The 18,004-nt window shown below is 42.5% G+C and overlaps 1 protein-coding gene across 14 annotated transcripts in view; it reads right to left on the reverse strand.

Moving 5' to 3' along the window:
* The window catches only part of KIAA1217 (KIAA1217 ortholog), a 431,120-nt gene that overhangs the window by 351,165 nt on the left and 61,951 nt on the right, over positions 1 to 18,004 (reverse strand). Inside the window, exon 1 of one of the 14 annotated variants that reach the window (XM_044425214.1) lies at positions 10,707 to 17,405. The exons of the other annotated variants lie outside the window; for them this stretch is intronic. Coding sequence (XP_044281149.1) covers positions 10,707 to 10,727 — 21 coding nt within the window. The 5' untranslated portion in view covers positions 10,728 to 17,405. Of the gene's footprint in view, positions 1 to 10,706; positions 17,406 to 18,004 lie in introns of those variants that run through there. 14 annotated transcript variants of the gene reach the window in all.

Consider the following 18,004-nt stretch of genomic DNA (forward strand, 5'->3'; position numbering starts at 1 on the left):
AGCTTTCACAGCCATACATTGCAACTGGGAAAGCTGGACCATAAGGAAGGCTGAGTGCCAAAGAATTGAGGCCTTTGAATTGTGGTGCTGGAGAAGAATTCTGTGAGTCCCTTGGACTGCAAGGTGATCAAATCGGTCAGTCCTACAGGAGATCAACCCTGACTGCTCTTTAGAAGGCCAGATACTGAAGATGAAACTCAAATACTTTGGCCACCTAATGAGAAGGAAGGACTCCCTGGAGAAGAGCCTAATGCTGGGAACAAGTGACGGCAAAAGAAGAAGGGGACGGCAGAGGATGAGGTGGCTAGATGGAATCACTGAGGCAGTTGGTGTGACCTTAGGTGGACTCCGGGAGATGGTGGAGGACAGGAAGGCCTGGAGGAGTGTTGTCCATGGGGTCGCAATGGGTCGGGCATGACTTTGTGACTAACAACAACAACAAGCCAGAGGGAGCTCGGAGTTGTAGGCCTTTTTCAGTCTAGACATACAATGAAACTCCAATTAAAATAACAATTTAAACCTTAAAACTGGTAAAATAAAAAGGTTATAGCCTGGTGCTGAAAAGAATAAAGTGTCTGTGCCAGACACACCTCTCTGGGGAGCATATTCCATAACTGGGGCACCACCACAGAGAGATTTTGGAAAAACAAAAGCAGCATACACTTAGTGTTAAAGAACTGGATTTCAAGAATTCATCTTGAATACCAAAAGTTGCCATCCTTCCATGCAGCAGTCCACTCCCAGTTTCTTATTAAACTTTCTTCACTTTAGCATTTGTGTCAGCGTGTGTGTGTGTGTGTGTCATTTTGTAATGGCTGCTGTTAAATAATTGGGAGTCCAAAGTCCTTATTGATCTAGTGCCCATCCCGATCTATCTCTTCCCCAAACCATCATGTAGAGTACAATTCCCTGAGTTACACAGCCCTCACATCATGACTGACTTTTCAGATGGCTTCACCCTTGGCATCTCTCCTCACAAAGAAAGACTAGAATGAACAAGCTCTTTGGATCTCTGCCTCCTGGTTCAATCAAAGCATGAATGGGTTGGGGGGGGGGAGAAAAGCTGGCAACCTCTTAGCAACAGCTTGTTCCTTTCTGGGCAAGTCAGCCTGGATCTATTTAAATTGAAGTTGCCGACAGACAAGAGGAGGATTTCAAATAGCACAACAGCAGCCATTGCCAGTGAATGTGCTATTAACTACACGTCGCAGTTGGAGCAGTGTCTGCAACAAAATCTTACTATGAAGAAAATACCATGTAGGGCATTGATAACCTACACAGCAATTCTGTGCCCCTAGACAGCATCTAGAGGGGCACAGGATTTTTCAGAGCATTCTCTCAGACCTTGGAGCTGAGACTCTGCTCTCAGAACACCCAGCCCCCAGCAGAGAAAGGGCTGCAATGGCTGGTTCACCAAGTTTGCAAAAGTGACCTCGGAGAAGGAGTTCCAGGGGTGGGGAGGAAAGAAGACTGGCACTGACAAGATCAATGTCTCCTGCTGGCATCTCGGCCTCTTTGCTTCCCCTTCCAAGCCACTGCAGTTAATCAAATGCAGCCGCCACCTAGCGACCCAAAGCCAGCTGTTGTCTCTGCACTCCTCTCACTCAGGTTACTAGCAACCCCACAGTTACTGTGCCCTTACTATAGCCTACTGAATCAACATTTAGATGCACCTAGTTTTCATGGTCTCTTGGAGATGAATTATGTGCAGAGGCACTGCTAGGTAACAAAATGATCTGAGTCTCAGGTCTGCAGGAAAATAAAGCACAAATTTGCATGTACTAATTTACATGTGCTCTGAAGTCTCCCCCCCCCCCCGGTGTGTGTGTGTGTGTTTGTTTTAAAGGACTCTGTCTTCTAAGGACACCCATATTTGTAAAATGAAGGGAAGAAGAGCACTAGATTTCAGGAAAAAGCCTTGGGTGCAAAAATTCAAGGGGGGATACCAGGAGGTGAAGCCCTTGTGGGCAAAAAGCCAGTTAATGCTGCGGAGTCATATGTGGGCAAAAAGCCAGTTAATGCAGTGGAGTCAGATGCTGCAAAGATCATCAGGTCCCCTTCCTTGTCTCTGGGAGGTCTCATTATGTGGGTGGTATTAGCCACGGCTGGATTTCAGAACTTTTGCTGGAAGTGGCTGCCATTGGTGCTAGGAGTACACATCCCCAGCTCTCTGGAACTCATTGGTGGGCCTGGAAAGCATCAACAAGGGCACAACCCTTTCCTTCTGGCACAAGAAGCCTTTTGCTGCGCACTGGGCCTAGATAAGCAGCTGTCCAGAGATGGCAAGAGTGTCCTCCTCTCATCTCATCTTGTCTTTTCTCTGCAAATTTTATCAATAGTCCCCAGATTTTCAGAAGACCTAAATCCTACATTACATTAAGGGTTAGTCTTAGTCTCTCCTCCTTTTTTACTTTCAAAGAAACATGTAGGATCCAAACATTGTTTTGTTGTTCTTGTTGATAAAGAGTTATTTCTGATGTCTCTATTTTTCTATATGTTTAATTACAACCTTCCATTTCCTTCCTGCATGTACAGCCCTTTCCTCCTTGTTCAGTGGATCAGTGGCTACATAGGGCATCTTACAATGTGATTCTTATGGAAAATAGGAAGGAAAGAGGAGCAGGGAGAGGCAAAGTGGTGGGGATTTCCTTTCTCTTTCTCTCTCTTGGGTAAGATAGGGTACAATGAGAATCTGGGCATTATAGGACTGGTTGCTGTCTAAGCATGCATGGGATTAACACTCTTCATATCAAATATCTTTTCACGGGCTGCCTGATGTTAGGAGGTCATGAATCCAAGTATCCGTGCATTAGGAAATTTTGGATTCCCAGTTTGGCAAAATTATGCATGTGGCTGTCATTCCCCTTGTTGATGTAAGAGTTCCCAACTTCTGAGTATATGTCCCATCAAGATGCACACACCTTCTATTTTAAGCATATTATCTAGGTCCCTGTTAATTCTTATCTTAACATTTGCCCAGATAGAAGCAGTGATTTGACATTTCTATAGAAGATGTGAGAAATTAGCTTACTGTTGCCCCCGTCACCAACACCCACCGCTCTAGTGCTGAAATGTTGGAAGCACCCTCTGTATAAGTCTATTTGTTCCATTAATTTCAGTCCAGTGTCCATCAAGCATGCCTGGTGCTCCCCCTCACAGATAGTTGATTTCCAAAATACCTCCACATACACCACACACAGGGAGAGGTTAAACCTCCTCTACCCTTTTGCAGTACTCCTGATCCAGATTGGGACACTGCAAGCTTACAAGAAGAAAGAGAAGCAAAGCCACTCATTATATAATGTATCCTGTAGTTTAGCCCACTGTGAAAGAGGCTATTGAAGGCACTGAAAAAACAGTGTGCAAAAACCTACATGCCATGACTGCATGCAGGGACTACCAACGTGATGCCTGAGTGCACAAGCTGCCTCATCACACGGTTGGAGGAAACTCATTGCACAAGGATGCATCCATGGGGTGGGGTGGGGTGGGGTGGGGTGAGGGCAAGGGAAGAAACATGGATTTCGGTTAGCATTAAGAAGAGCTGCCTTTGCTGTGTCAAGAAAGGTAGAACTGAACCAAGTAGGGAAGGCGCAGTGACAACTATTTTTTAAAAAGTCTCATCAGGATCACACAGGTTGTTGAATATAAAGTGATGTTACCTCCCTAGAACAGAAACTATTTGCAGCAGAGCAAATTGTTTTACATTCGCATCAGTCGCTTGCATTGCAACTGCTGTCCCAAAGATTTATATCACACACAGCAGCATGCACTTTGGAAGCGTTAGGCAAGCATGTTGTTGGTCCTGAGAGCCTAATTACAAGCAAAGGGATTCAACTCTGCAGTAAAATAACCGATCCTATGCTTAGAGATGGGATTTATGAGCATCTTGTATCATAAACTATGAGCAGCCATTCCTTCCTTGAACAAGGGGAAAAGAAAACATCCACTTCACACAAACTCCAAGGTCTCTCCAGACTGCTTAAGACTGATCTGATTCAAATCAAACTATATGGAGGGCTACAATTATGTCAAAAGATCCTATAAAACAACTGATACAAGTGCAAACAATACTTTACCGGAAATGGCAAAAATGCCATTTGGTAAAAAAATATTTATTTGAAAAGCAGCCTTTCCAACACAAGTTAAAGGATTGCAGGGTGGTAAAGGAGACAGTGCTTTTCAAAATCCAACTCATGAGGCTTAAGTTCCAAATGCCCTTTCTCAGTAGGTCTTCCTTACTACATTTCAGTGGTGAGCAAGGCCAGAGGCAAATGGGGCAGAACCCAAATACCAAAAATATCAGGATGTCATAGCTGAATTTTCGCAGCGCTGACTGCTCTTTAGAAGGCCAGATCCTGAAGATGAAACTCAAATACTTTGGCCACCTAATGAGAAGGAAGGACTCCCTGGAGAAGAGCCTAATGCTGGGAACAATTGATGGCAAAAGAAGAAGGGGACGGCAGAGGATGGGGTGGCTAGATGGAGTCACTGAAGCAGTTGGTGTGAGCTTGGGTGGACTCCGTGGGATGGTGGAGGACAGGAAGGCCTGGAGGAAAGTTGTCCATGGGGTTGCGATGGGTCGGACACAACTTCACGACTAACAAGAAAAAAAGTAACTACGTAAGCCTCAGTATAGAGGCATTTCAGCCTTTTAGTGTGGTGGTGGTGGTAGAGAAAGGGCAAAGGGCAGAAAAACACCCAACTGTGATTGGCCAGAGAAAGTGTGGAGGCCATATGAGTTCACTACTTTAATGCATTCAAGTATGACTTGTCTTCTTTTCTTCTCTTTCTTTTTTTAAATACAGGAGTGCACAAAGTCTCCCTTTCCCCCTTTTTGGGTTAAACTAGAATAAAATCAGAGAAAGTATCTCAACTTGAATACCAGTAATTTTGGATAGACGTTTGTTGGTGGTGTGGAAGCACCATCAAGGCGTCTGGAGAAAGACTGTAGAACAATGGAGAATATCTGTATAAGGTCCTTTTTCTGATGATGGAGACTGAAGCCATTCTGACCAGGGCACATGCCAGAACAAGATGAGATTTTCATCACTTGCTGCCTTCAGGGCCAAACACAGAAGGAGAGCAAATGCTGAACATGGCAATGCAAATATTTTTCCTGATTTCACAGAACCATGCTTGCAAAAACAGGTGCATCCACTGAATTAGAAAAGGAAAGCTGTGATTATTAAAATATGAGCAATGTGGAAATTTAAATGGCCCACCAGGACCACCAGCAATGTTCAAGTGGCCCATGAAAAAAGAGGATTGAGAACCACTGGTCAGTAGTTTTCACTGGTCTTCTGTATGTACCAAGAAGGGTTTTGACAGCAAGTACAATGCCTTTTATTTTATTTTTAATAATAGCCTTTGAAAGAGGAATTCTGAATTACCTCCACTTCTTACACTGGATCAGTGCCAGTTCTAAAACACACATAATTTCTCTGTCTGCCAATACTGACTGGTAACAATTCATGGCACAGCAGGAGGAGTTTTGCTAATGTAACACATTTATTAAACTACCCCCCAAAGTGTCTCCTTATGTTCTATCAGTAGCACAAAACCCTTCCTGGAAGGCAAGAGAGGACATGTGCCACTTGAAAGCAAAGTCACTGTGCAGAGCCCATCTGGAACGCTAGGCAGATCCTTGCCATAGCTCTTCTTTCCAAGGGTGCCTGGTACCAAGACAATTACACGTTTACAGCTACACTTTGTATGTTTAAAAACAGGAACATTCATACTGAGGCAGAGACCTTCCATGAGCAGGCTTCACCAATCTCATGGAAGAGGTCAGAGGCATGTGCTGCCAGTTCCCAGGTGAACAGGACATCTGGCACCACACATATCCCTGCCCCAGAGGTCTCATTTCCACGGCTGTTTCCAAGCAGGGAAGAAACAGCTGAAGTCCATTGTGGGCAATAAGAAACATTCCTGCTCTTTCCCCCCTTCTTTGTGCTTTGGATCAATAAGAGAAAACCTTGCCCATCTCTGAAGCCCTCTGTGCATGCCATGGAACATAAAGGGTGAGGACAGGAATGGCAGCAACTATTATCTAGCTTATATCCCCTCCGGATGATGACTCAAGTGGGATGGCATAAAGAAGAAAAACTGAAGGAAGAGGGTGAAGCAAAAGAGCCAGGTACCAGTGGAAAGCTTTTTATTATTGTCTAATGGGATACAGAAATTCTAGTTTCCTTCACTGTGGGCACTTGTCTTCTATAAGATCCCATTATGAAGTTTTGATTGAGCAATGAACATATAAGATGTAGTGCAAAGATTGCCCTTCACCTGTATTTTTGAGAACAACTTTATGCAAAACAACTGGTGGAAGGAGGTATTTCTGTACATCTAACAGGGCAGTAATAAAAGACTTTTCATAGGTACTCGAGACTTTCATTTCACTCTCTTCCACTGGTGGTTCTTTAATAAAGCAAACCAACCTTTGTTGGCCCTGTGAGGTTTAAATGCCTATGAGGTAAGGCGGTGAAAAGGGGATGGATCCAGATTTAGTTACACTCAGAGCAGATTCCACTCTGAGTAGAAACAGAGACTATCTAGTTTCCTTAGAATGCTGTTAATGGCATAAGAACAGAAAAAAGAGCCATGCTGGATCAGGCATAGGCTTTATCTAGTCCAGTATCCTGTTCCCACCATGGCCAACTAGATGCCTATGGGAAGACCACAAGGAGGACACCAGCATAAGAGCACAGTCCCACTCATCTTGCCCTGCAGCTGGTATCCAGAGGCAAGCCACCCAACAGTGGAGCTACCATACAGCCATCACATCTAAGAACCATGGATACCACCAAGGATTTGCCTGATCCTGTTTTAAAGTAATTCAGGTTGGCAGTCATCACCACATCCTGCAGAAGCAAAGTGCTTTAGGTATAGCTTTTCCTTGGACGTGCTGGTTGCCAAGCCTGGTTAATGAGAACTCTCTAGGTTAATTTGACAGACATTATTCTGGAAAGAATAATGTAAAGTTTGCCCTTTCGTCCAAATGAGAGCCAGGTTTCCTGGAAGTCACACCTAATAGCAATTAGGAGAAACTGGCAGAAGTATCATTATTCCTTGAACAATGGTTACAGGAGGGAGGCTGGATACGGTTATGAAAATTAAATATGGATTGGGCTCAGACAACATGATAATGTTAACAACAACCCACAATCAGTCTATGAGTGTGGATTATTATGCTGTCTGAAGTCAGTCATAACCTATGACCACCTAAATTGTTAAATTAGTCTTGTGCACACACACACACGTAAACAGATTACAACTTAAGGCAAACTCTGGTGTGTTCCAGATGTCATTGACATGGCTGGCCAGAGATGCTGGGAGTTGCAGTGCGCTAGCAGCTGGTAGGCATCAGATTAGGGAAGGCTAGACTTAAGTTCATCATATTCTCCCCTTTAAGAGAATCTGGCCCTGCTGGTTTTGCTGAATTTTTATTTAATTTATTTATTTAGAAAATTTCTAGGCCACCCCACTCACTGAAGCCTCGGGGCGGCTTACAAATAAATAAATTAAAATACATAAATAGCAATATAAAATACACGTAAATGTATAAAATTTTTCAAACACTATCAAAAGAAGACACAAACCTACAGCTTTACGTATCATGAACAGTTCACTATTAAACTCAACAGGAATGTGTGCTTCCTTTTCTTTTGTATTGCCTGTCAGATCCTTGAGGAGTGGCTATTATGCATTTCATTTTCACGTTTTGAAATTGTTATATATATCTTTCATTTGAGGCAACAGCTATATCTTTTGCATGTTGCGCTCTGATACTTCAAATAATGTTCTTCCTCCAGAACACAGTGGCAATGAATAACTCATATTTTCCAACTCTACATGCAGATAATGAGCTGGTGTTTTCATGCTCCTTCTGTGATGCACCAGCACTCATGTGAAGGGCACTTGTATCCCAGAAACAAGAATAAAGGGCCATATAATTCCATGGTTATAATCTCATCTGTTTTCCATGCAGAAGGTCCCTGGCTCAACCCCTGGCAACTCCAGTGGAAAGACAGAGGTAACAGGCAATGGCAAAATCCTCTGCCTGGGGAGCTCCTCAGCCACTCTAAGGCAGCTTCCCAAGGGAGAAAATGACAACTTTAGGGATAGGGGAATAATTTGTTCTGTCAATGGAGACTGCGCTGATCTTAACCAAATGGATAAGCTCCGAGCCCAAAGCCTCCTTCACGTAAGTGCCGAGACAAAATGATACCACAAATTTGGCAGGAAGCATTTCTGGGCAGCTAAGGGAAGTGCAACAATGAATGCCTTCAGCAAGTACCATTGTTCCATGAACCATGGATATTTAACAATGGAATTGTGACAGACCCATAATGGCCTTGTCTCTCTCACTCTGCACCACATGCCACCTAGAAAGATCCACATCCATGAACACACCCCAAATCCTGCACACTGTGGAGAAACCTATTTTTATATTTCAAGGGTCATGAAGACAGTTCAGTGCTTGCAAAAGCTCATTCTTCTTAAGACAGGGTGGCCAACAAATGTCCCATGCACTACATGAACTTGCCTATGGTTTTTACATTTATTTATTTATTTATTCAAAACATTTCTATGCTGCCCCATTCACAAAGAGCCTCGGGGCGGCTTACAAAACAAACAACAATACACACAATTAACCTTAAAAATCCGGAGATATCTCGGCACAATATAAAAACCCAATAAATAGTCAACAAATAACAATTAAAATAACTTTTAAATAAAAAGGTCCTGGCCTAGCGCCGAAAAACAAATAACGACGGCACCAGGCAGACCTCTCTGGAGAGTGCATTGCATAGGTGGGGCGCCACCACAGAGAAGGCCCTCCTCCAGGTACTCATCCTCCTAATATTTTTCATGGAGGGTTCCTGGAGAAGGGCCCCTGCTGCCAATCTCAGGGGGCGGAAGGGCATATATGGATGCAAGCGCTTCTTTAGATAACCAGGTCCCAAGCCATTGAGGGCTTTATAGATGATAACCAACACCCTGAATTGGGCCCAGACTTCAATGGGAAGCCAGTGAAGCTGACGGAGGACTGGGGTTATAGGAGAACAACGCCCAGTCCCTGTCAGCAACCTGACAGCTCTGTTTTGCACCAATTGAAGTATCTGGACCATCTTCAAGGGCAGCCCCATGTAGAGCACGTTACAGAAGTCTAATCGGGAAGTTACCAATGCATGTGTCACTGTTGCCAGGCATTCGTTCTCCAGGTAGGGACACAGTTGCTGGATCAGCCAAAGCTGAAGGAAAGCACTCCTCGCCACCACCATCACCTGAGCTTCTAACGACAGCTCTGGGTTGAGGAGCACTCCCAAGCTGCGAACCCTGTCCTTAAGAGGGAGTGCAACCCCATTCAGGACAAGGTCCAGGTCCCCTACCCCAGAGCCAGACCCACCTACCAAGAGGACCTCCATCTTGTCTGGACTGTGCTTCAGTTTATTGGCCCTCATCCAGCCCATTACCTCGGCCAGGCACCAGTTCAGTACAGCCACTGCCTCACCTGGATTAGTTGAAAACGAGAGGTAGACTATAAATATCCTGCTAATTTTCCTAGGGGGAAAAGGCACAAGGGAACAAAGAATCATACTCCTGAAAGGTGGTGGTGACAGGATGTAGGCCTCAGTGGATTATTGTGGAGAGCGTAAATTAGACCCTGTGCCCCAAATGTTGCCCACTCCTAACATAAGACTCCTTAAGCTGGCTCATTTCCATTTCCTGCTGAGGTCAGGCATGCCAAAGTGATGGGCAGAATCAATGGGACAAGTTAGTAATGGCTAACTTAAGCCCCATTGATCTAATTAGGATTTTTCAGCATTTTACTTCGATCAAGACCATGGAATTTCATTGAATTCCAATCAATATAAAATGCCAGTACAAATGGCCAGAACAACTTGTAGACTGCAGTGTTATCTTTTAATGATAACACCGGTTATTGACAAAAAAATGCTCAAATTTTATTAAAACAAGCATTTAATTAGTATGTGGGCTGTAGGAGAAATTAAAAGTCAGACACTATTATCAGAAACTTCACCCAGGTTTCTCTTTATCCAACTCTGTCAGAAGAATTAATAGTCTTGAAGCTTTCTTGTAAACAGATTCTGTTTCATATCAGAGTCTGCCTTACCCTTATAACATTAAAGCTATATTTAAAAAGTGAAGACTCATTTGTTTAATAACTAGTTGCAGAAGTACAAGGTATCTGCATTCAAGTGCTTAGAGTAATATTCAAATAGGACAGAAATTTTAAACACTGGATTTATATTTGCTTCTTTACTGTTCAGCAATGTGCTTCCACTGATACTCTATGTCTGATAGTACAGCTCCCTGCCACCATTTTTATGTACATATGTCCAGATTGGTTCATTATGTTGGGAACGGCAACACTTTTCACAAAAGCAGGCTAACCCATACATACTGTGCAGTCCTATGTGACCTTGAAAATTACCTTCATTTGAAAGAGGCACCCACCCACATCTTCTCTGCCATTCTGCGTACAATTGATCTGCCATTGATGCCTGCCTTTTAAAAGCTGGTACCAATCATACATTTCCTAAAGCACTTTCTGGATGTCAGTTGCTCTGCTAAGAAGGACAGAATCCTTGGAAGGAACCTTAGAAATCATCTAGTTCAAAGTTCTGCTCTATGTAGCTACAGTATCCCTGAGAGATGGCTATCCAGCCTTTGCTTACCTCCAGGAAAAGAGACCACATCCACTGTTCCACTGCTCCCACTGTTAGGAAGTTCTTCTATTAGCTGAAATCTGCTGCCCTGAAACTTCCAAGCATTGGTTCTAGTCCTGCCCTCTGGAGTGACAGAGAACAACTCTTCCCCAGTTCCTGCATGAGAGCTGTTCAGATACTGAGAAAGTGTTACTGCCTTTCCCTACCGAATCACAGAGTTGCAAGGGATGATTTCAAAGGAAGGAGATTAGGTCTCCACCTAATCCTCTAGTAGCTGGATTAGAACAATTTACAGAGAACCAGCATTCTCCCTAGCAAGCAAGGAAAAGACAAATGGAATGCCAAACGCTGCGACAGTTCAATCGGCAATAAGGCTACCAGCTAATACGAGACAAGAAATAATTCAACCCCTACTTGTGGAAATGAAAGCCCCACTGAAGATCTACTGGATTTAATGACTGCAGGGATATATTTGCTGCTAAGAACATGCTCTCAGCTCAGTCAAAGTGCCTGCAAAACCACTTGGCTGATTTATATATTTCTTTATCTAACTGGTCACTCTTCCTAAAAGCAAGCTGCACTGATTTGTGCTCTCTCTGCTGCACTCTAGTGAGCAAGCTGAATACTTTTAAAAGGATAATAATAAAAGCTTTTAAGAGGCTTATATTATTTTAAAATCTTGAGTCTTATGCAATTGTTTTAAAAAACATTAACATCTACTATATGCCATAAAAAAATATAGTGCTAGAACCTTGCTCCTAGATCCAAATGGTATTTGTGAAATAATTCATTAATAGGAAGAATCTGGAACACTACAATGTTAAAAAGGGATTAAAAGCCACAGCAGTATTAGTGAGAGCACTGAAGCAAGGGGAAACAAAGCCAAAATGCTGAGCCTTCCCCTCTGCCTTTGAGACAATGAGTACAGCAGGGACTTGCTATGCCATCCCGGAGTTCTACTTTCCACATGTCAGTACATCCTGGTTGAAAATTGTGGGCGACTTAATCCAGAAGAGTCCTCTTTTAATAATTTATATACAACATATTTACTCATGATCTGTACTCCTTAAATATATATTTTTAAAAGTTTAACCTACTTTTGTAAGTCTATCCTAAGCATGCACATATTCTGACTTGTCAGATGTGGCCCTGCTGCACATCTCCCCTTGGGGCAGGGTTGGAGTAGAAGCAAAAGACCATCCTTTGCACCTGATGGTGGGTCCATCAGTACTGGGTACGAATTAACCACTACCCCAACAAAGTTTCCAAAATGCATCTAGTTACTTTAGCCCATAGAAGACCCCATCATCACTCTGGGAGAGCATTAAAAACTGTTTCTTTTTTCTTGCATGCTATGCCATTTTACATTTATGTTGTACAGGCAAGGACTGTCTTGATTTTGTTTTTGGTTATGTGCAAGCTGCCCTGAAAGTATTGATGCTGGAGAGTGGCATAAAATAGTTCAAGGAACACATCTAAATAAAATAAACAGAGGCAGAGATTCCTAATAAACTTGCCTTTTGAAATATACTTTTCTTCACACACAGTGACAAACCAGCTGCCCAAAGGATCTCTCAACCAGGATTGGTACAAGACCTCCCCCTGTCCAAGCTCCTCAGCAACTGGTAAACACAGGTATGCCAACTCCGGTAAAGAAGGAAGTACATGGCTAGGCAACCACAGATAGTCTTCTCCCAGAAAAATCTGTCCAATCCCCTTTTAAAGCCATCCAAGTTGGCGGCTATTACCACTTCCCATGGCAGTGAATTCCATGGTGCTGTATGAAGAAGTACTTCCTTTTATCTGTTGTAAAGCTCCCACAAATCAATTTCATGGGATGATTCTGGGTTTGAGTGTTATGGGAGGAGGAAAATGTCTCCCTCTCTACTTTCTCTACTAAGAAGTCAGCAGCAAGGAGAAGTTTTGGGTATAGAAAAAGGTTCTGGAAGCCAGGCAGGCTTATCTACATGGTTCTCCAATAAAGATCAGAGTAAGATGTAGGGTTACATAGAAGTGCTGCTTGAGTTAGCACCACCTCTGTACTGACTGAGGGATTGTCTCTTAAAGGGCCTGGGGTGTTTAGCAATCTCAGGCTGTGACCTTGTGGGAGTTCTGTGGCACAAGAACAAGGGTTCTTTATCTTAATCTTTGATGCTGGTTTATTCCCTGGTTTCTTCCAGTAGTCTTGTCTGAACCCCTGGTCAGTGGCAACAATACTGGGTAGATAGACCTTTGCCTTGAATCACTTCCTCTGTTCCTAACCCAAAAGGGAAGGCAGGTCCAGCAAATGCAAACCTGTACAGGAATACTGACATCTTGCAGATGTTTGAGCTGCAGTGTAAATATTTTGTTTTCTATAGCAAAATTATTTTTACCTTACTTGAGAGAAAAAATAAGATTCAGGGCATATTTTGAATGCAGTGTCATAAAGTGAATGCCAGGATTGGATTGCGAAAAGTATATTTTCCAATTCTGTGCCTTACCCATATTTGTCTTAATGCGTCTTTGTTGCAAAGATTAAACAGATGGTAAAAGGCAGCTTATGCCTGCCAAAATCCCCATCTGGGTAATATTCTCACTGGCTCATCAGAATCCTTGTTCTGTCTCAGATATTCCATAACTCATTTTCATCTCTATGCACATCTCCCTAATATAGTTAATAATGCAAAATGCAAGCACAACATCAGACTGGAACATAATCATGACTTTTAACTAAACAAAGCATTATAGCAAAATGATGAAACCAAGCTAACAGCAGAGAAATTCCATTTATTACATATTCTTCTTGTGCCAGACAGATGTTTGTTTTGTATAGGAATCAGCTGGTAAGATGTAGCATTGTCACAAGATGTTAATGACTACCCTGGTCAAGTGATAAGTAGATTTGGAGGGGGGTGGAACCCTGAGTGCCACTGGAGAGTAACATGCATAAAAGCTACAAGTTCACCAGCAGTGGTAGGATCAGTACAAACACAACTCTGTCACACTTTCCCCAACATAGACTTAGGGCCCATAGAAAAAGAAACCACATGGTAACCATCTGAAATTGTTCCTTGCAGCAAAGTGTCCCACCAGCACTCTTAGCAAATCCTACTGTTCTGTGACACACAGCACAGATTGGGCAGTTTTCCTCCAAGCTGCTGCAAACAGTGGCTTAGCTAAGTAGTATTAAAACCTGGCTGAGTGATGTTATGGGAGGGGCTGAAGGTTAGATGGCCATGTACATTATGCCAGCTGTAATGTGTGCAACTAACACATCTCTTCTTTTCCAATAGCCATTCCATGCTTTAAAGCTGCTTTTGCATCCCTTATATGTTAAGATAAAAAAAATCCACTCCTGATTAAAAAATAAATAAAAGAGTATGTGCAGTTATGCAATTTTATCTCAAATCATACCATCACCATGACTAAAGGAACAAAACAGGTGTTTATGTCTGCTGCCCTTGTCACCTGCTGCCCTATGGACAGTCGATGGGATGGGCACGCAGGCAGTGGGCCTTGGACTTTTACCTGGGTCCAGCCCTAGCTGCACCTTCTCCGCTTCCCAAAAACAACCTTGTAGTCAGTGCTGTGCAGATTTGAGCATCACCATATCTTTGTGAAAATCACAAGTTCAGAAATGGCCTGTTCCATGGAATGCTTTAAAACAGTCTCCAGATGCTCATGTCTATCCACTAGTCTTCCCAGGAACCCACCAAAATCATATTGTATAAATACTTTATGCTGCAGAATAGGTAAGTCTCCTCTGTGTTATTTAAAGAAAGCAGCCACCTAATTTTCTCCAGCTAACTTTGTGACATTTCAAAAGATAGACACACCTCCCTGCATTATTAAAGGAAGCTGCAACATAATGGGAAATGTACTTAGAATTAATACTTCAAATGTCAGAGCAGATTGTGGGCAATGCAAATTGCTGGCTGTTTCCATCACATTATTATAAGATATTATTCAGAAACAAGAAGGGTGGGATATAACTGTATAACTGTTACAACACTGTGGGAGACACTGTGTACATTACTGTGAAGTGTCATGCTACACTGATCTTTGCCAGTCATTCCTACAGCCATTTTGTGACTTTCATAATTATTACTGTATTTTATGGATGAGGGGCTGGGCACTGAAGAACAAAGATGTGCTCAAAATCACCCAATGTGTTCATGACCAAATTGCAATGCATCCTGAAGCCAAACTCAGCAGTTCTGACATCACTGTTCTCACGGACACCCTGGTCCCACTACAGCTGAGAAAGGAGCTTCCAGCTATTGGGAACAAAATGTTATGGATGGGGATGTAGTTCTGTGGTAGAGCATCTGCTCTGCATGCAGAGAATCCTGGGTTCAAGCTCCAGAAACTCCATGTAGGGACAGCAAACTCCTTCCAGAAACCCTGGAGGGTCACTGCTACCTGTCAGTGATGCCCATACTGGTTTACATGGACCCAGTGGCTTGACTCAGTATAGGGGAGCTTCCTAGTTCCTAATTAATGCACTGCCATGTCCAAACTGTTGGGAGTGAGTTGCTTGGTGTGCATGCCCAAGGCCTGTTGATTGGAATTCAAAGGAGGAGGAGGAGGCCTCAAAATGTGGGCTAATCCTGAACTTTGAGATGAGAAAAGCGGAGACTTATATGTCAAGACCAGACTCCCCAGGCGTGCAGGCGGCCTCTGGGAATAACCAAAATCTACAGTTAGCAGGAGAAAACTTGAAACGGGAGTTTCTCAGAGACAGACAAGGCGGGTACGGCTCTTAACCCTATGTTACAATGTCGGCAGAGGAGGGCAGTCCAATTAGAGAATCGGTGTACAGAGAGGAGGCGTGTTCATTTCCAAAAGGCCACTCTCAAAAGGATGGGTTGCAAACATAAAGAGAGTTCCTGGAAGTAATTATTAGATTGGGTTTTGCATGTGCAGAAAACTCATTCTAGGAGTTTGTGCTTCTGGAAAACACTTCAGTCAAAAAAGAACGTTTTGCAGGAAAGTTCTGTGGCTTTGTGTAACAGAGGAACTCTAGCTCACGACGCAAACTGCCAGTGCAAAGCCCTCTAAAGCAAGTCTGAACTGAATATTACTGAAATAAAAAGTCATTTCATGTGGCCTGCTGAAATTTAGGAAAGTATAAACCAATCTGTAGCCTCATTTACTCAAGGTGAAAATGTGCCTATTTCTGGCATGTGTTTCCTTCATGATCAGAAAATACTGTGACAACAACAGCCTAGAACGCAGAAGCACAACAGTTTTCAATCACAGGAACCTCTCAATGCATGAAACTAATTCTTCATCGCACGTGTACTCAAACTGAATCACACAAATGTTGCCACTGAGAAAAGAAGAGTTTAATCATTACCATCTTCATCATAATATAAGAAGTGTAAGCTTTCGGAAAAATATTAAGCTGGAGTAAGGATGAAGGCAAACAAAAAGGTCGACAGCATGAATTTATGGACAGAATTAGAACTGCCAGAGTTACTGCCAAAAATAAAAAATGTAAATCACTTTGGTTATTTAGCAGGATAGAAATGTAATAAATAAAGAAAATCAAGAATGGAAAGTCATGTAACAGCTTAATGAAGATCACTCAAGTATAGACTATAGAGAAAGAGCTTGTTACCCACAAATAGAATTTAGAAACCTGCTGTTATCTTTCTGCAGGCAGCTTACTCCTAACCAATTTCCTTCCTAATCTGCAGTTAATTAGTCAGCGCCATCAAGTTATTAAAAAAACATTTCTCCAAGAAATAATTATTTCATATGCATGACATCCGTTTTTATTACAATGTCTTTAAAAGTATACTTTAAACAAAATTACAGACAAGTTATGGCATTTATTTACCTTTAAGAAATATGAAATTGCATGGTTTTCGGGACATTTTCATTACAGATGAAAAATCTTCAGCTCTAATGACAATATTGCTTTCAGCAATGCTTAATCTTCATTCATTTTTGTTCAGGCGGAAAATTGACATTTGAATGGTTTGTTTTTAAAAGGCAGTGTATGCTCACTGTTTTAAAAGGCACTCCTTCAGCTTTTAAACAAGCATCTGCAGAAACTGTTTGAAAACCTATTAAGTGTGATTAACTTTATGTGCTGGTTAAATATTTGCACAATATTTGCACCTCTAGCAAAGGTGCAAGAGAAGACCAAGCAATGCAACCACCCAACCTCACATCTCGAGCTTGTGGACCCGAAGTGCAGTGTTGCACCAAGGGGTTTTGCTGTCTGTGGCAAGAACAAGAGGGTGATCCTTCCTATTCCACATAAAAAGCCAGCTGGACTGGCAGAGACATCTGTCTTCAACACTGATTAAGGAGCAGCAGCCTTCACTGCATCTGAAGACAGCCAGATATAGGATGCAAAACAAGTCACATGGCTCACAGGTCTTTCCACCAAACCCTTGCGACTGCCTCCAAAGCATCTGCCACCTGAGACGGCTGCTGCATTCTTCTAGCTTGTAGAGCTGGCCCTGCCAAAGTAAATCCCACTGTGACATTATACATCTGTGACTATATATATATATATGTGGGATTCAGCACTGGAGGGAGGAAGGAATAAGGAATTACTGATCTTTAGCTAAGACAAGAAACCACCAGAGTGAATGCAACAGCAAAAAGCTTGGTCGTTTATGTGGCATGTATAAATAAGTCTGTCTGACTGTGCCTGTGCCTGTGCCTCTCTCTCTCTCTCTCTCTCTCTCTCTCTCTCTCTCTCTCTCTCTCTCTCTCTCTCTCTCTCACACACACACACACACACACACACACACACATCTCTTAGCATGCTAGTAGATCAGGGAATAAAAGATCTGCACATAAAAGACTCTATTATGGTTTTTGACTAGAACAAGAAGGACTTCTGAAAACATTCTCTAAATTAGATAGATAATTAATTTCCAGCATCCTGAAAGCAGACTCCTCACAGAGGCTTTTAAAAACACACATAGTATTTTATATTGTGGATTATAAAAACAAGTCCAAACCACACTGTAAAGAGGGGGAAGAAAATGAATAAAGAAAATGAAGAAGGCTAATTGCCACACCTTTTGCCAACTAACATCCCTCTTTCTAGCCCAGTAGTTTTTCCACATATACCTGGATAAAATGGCCATCGAGATCCTGCTCAGTTCTGGACAAGAGTGAGGGACTGAAAAAATGGGTCTGATGGTCAGTATTCACAGGTTGGTGTTTTGAAATTTTAGAATACAAAACTGCTATCAAAGGAAGATTTAGCACAGCACTGTTATCACTTAAATTGACTGCCATTTTTTCACACTGATGAATTACAATAAGCTCTAAATTAAACTCCACATTGGATTTCA

Source organism: Varanus komodoensis, unplaced genomic scaffold, assembly GCF_004798865.1.
Source record: "Varanus komodoensis strain SLA01 unplaced genomic scaffold, ASM479886v1 scaffold15, whole genome shotgun sequence".
Classification (NCBI taxonomy): domain Eukaryota; kingdom Metazoa; phylum Chordata; class Lepidosauria; order Squamata; family Varanidae; genus Varanus; species Varanus komodoensis.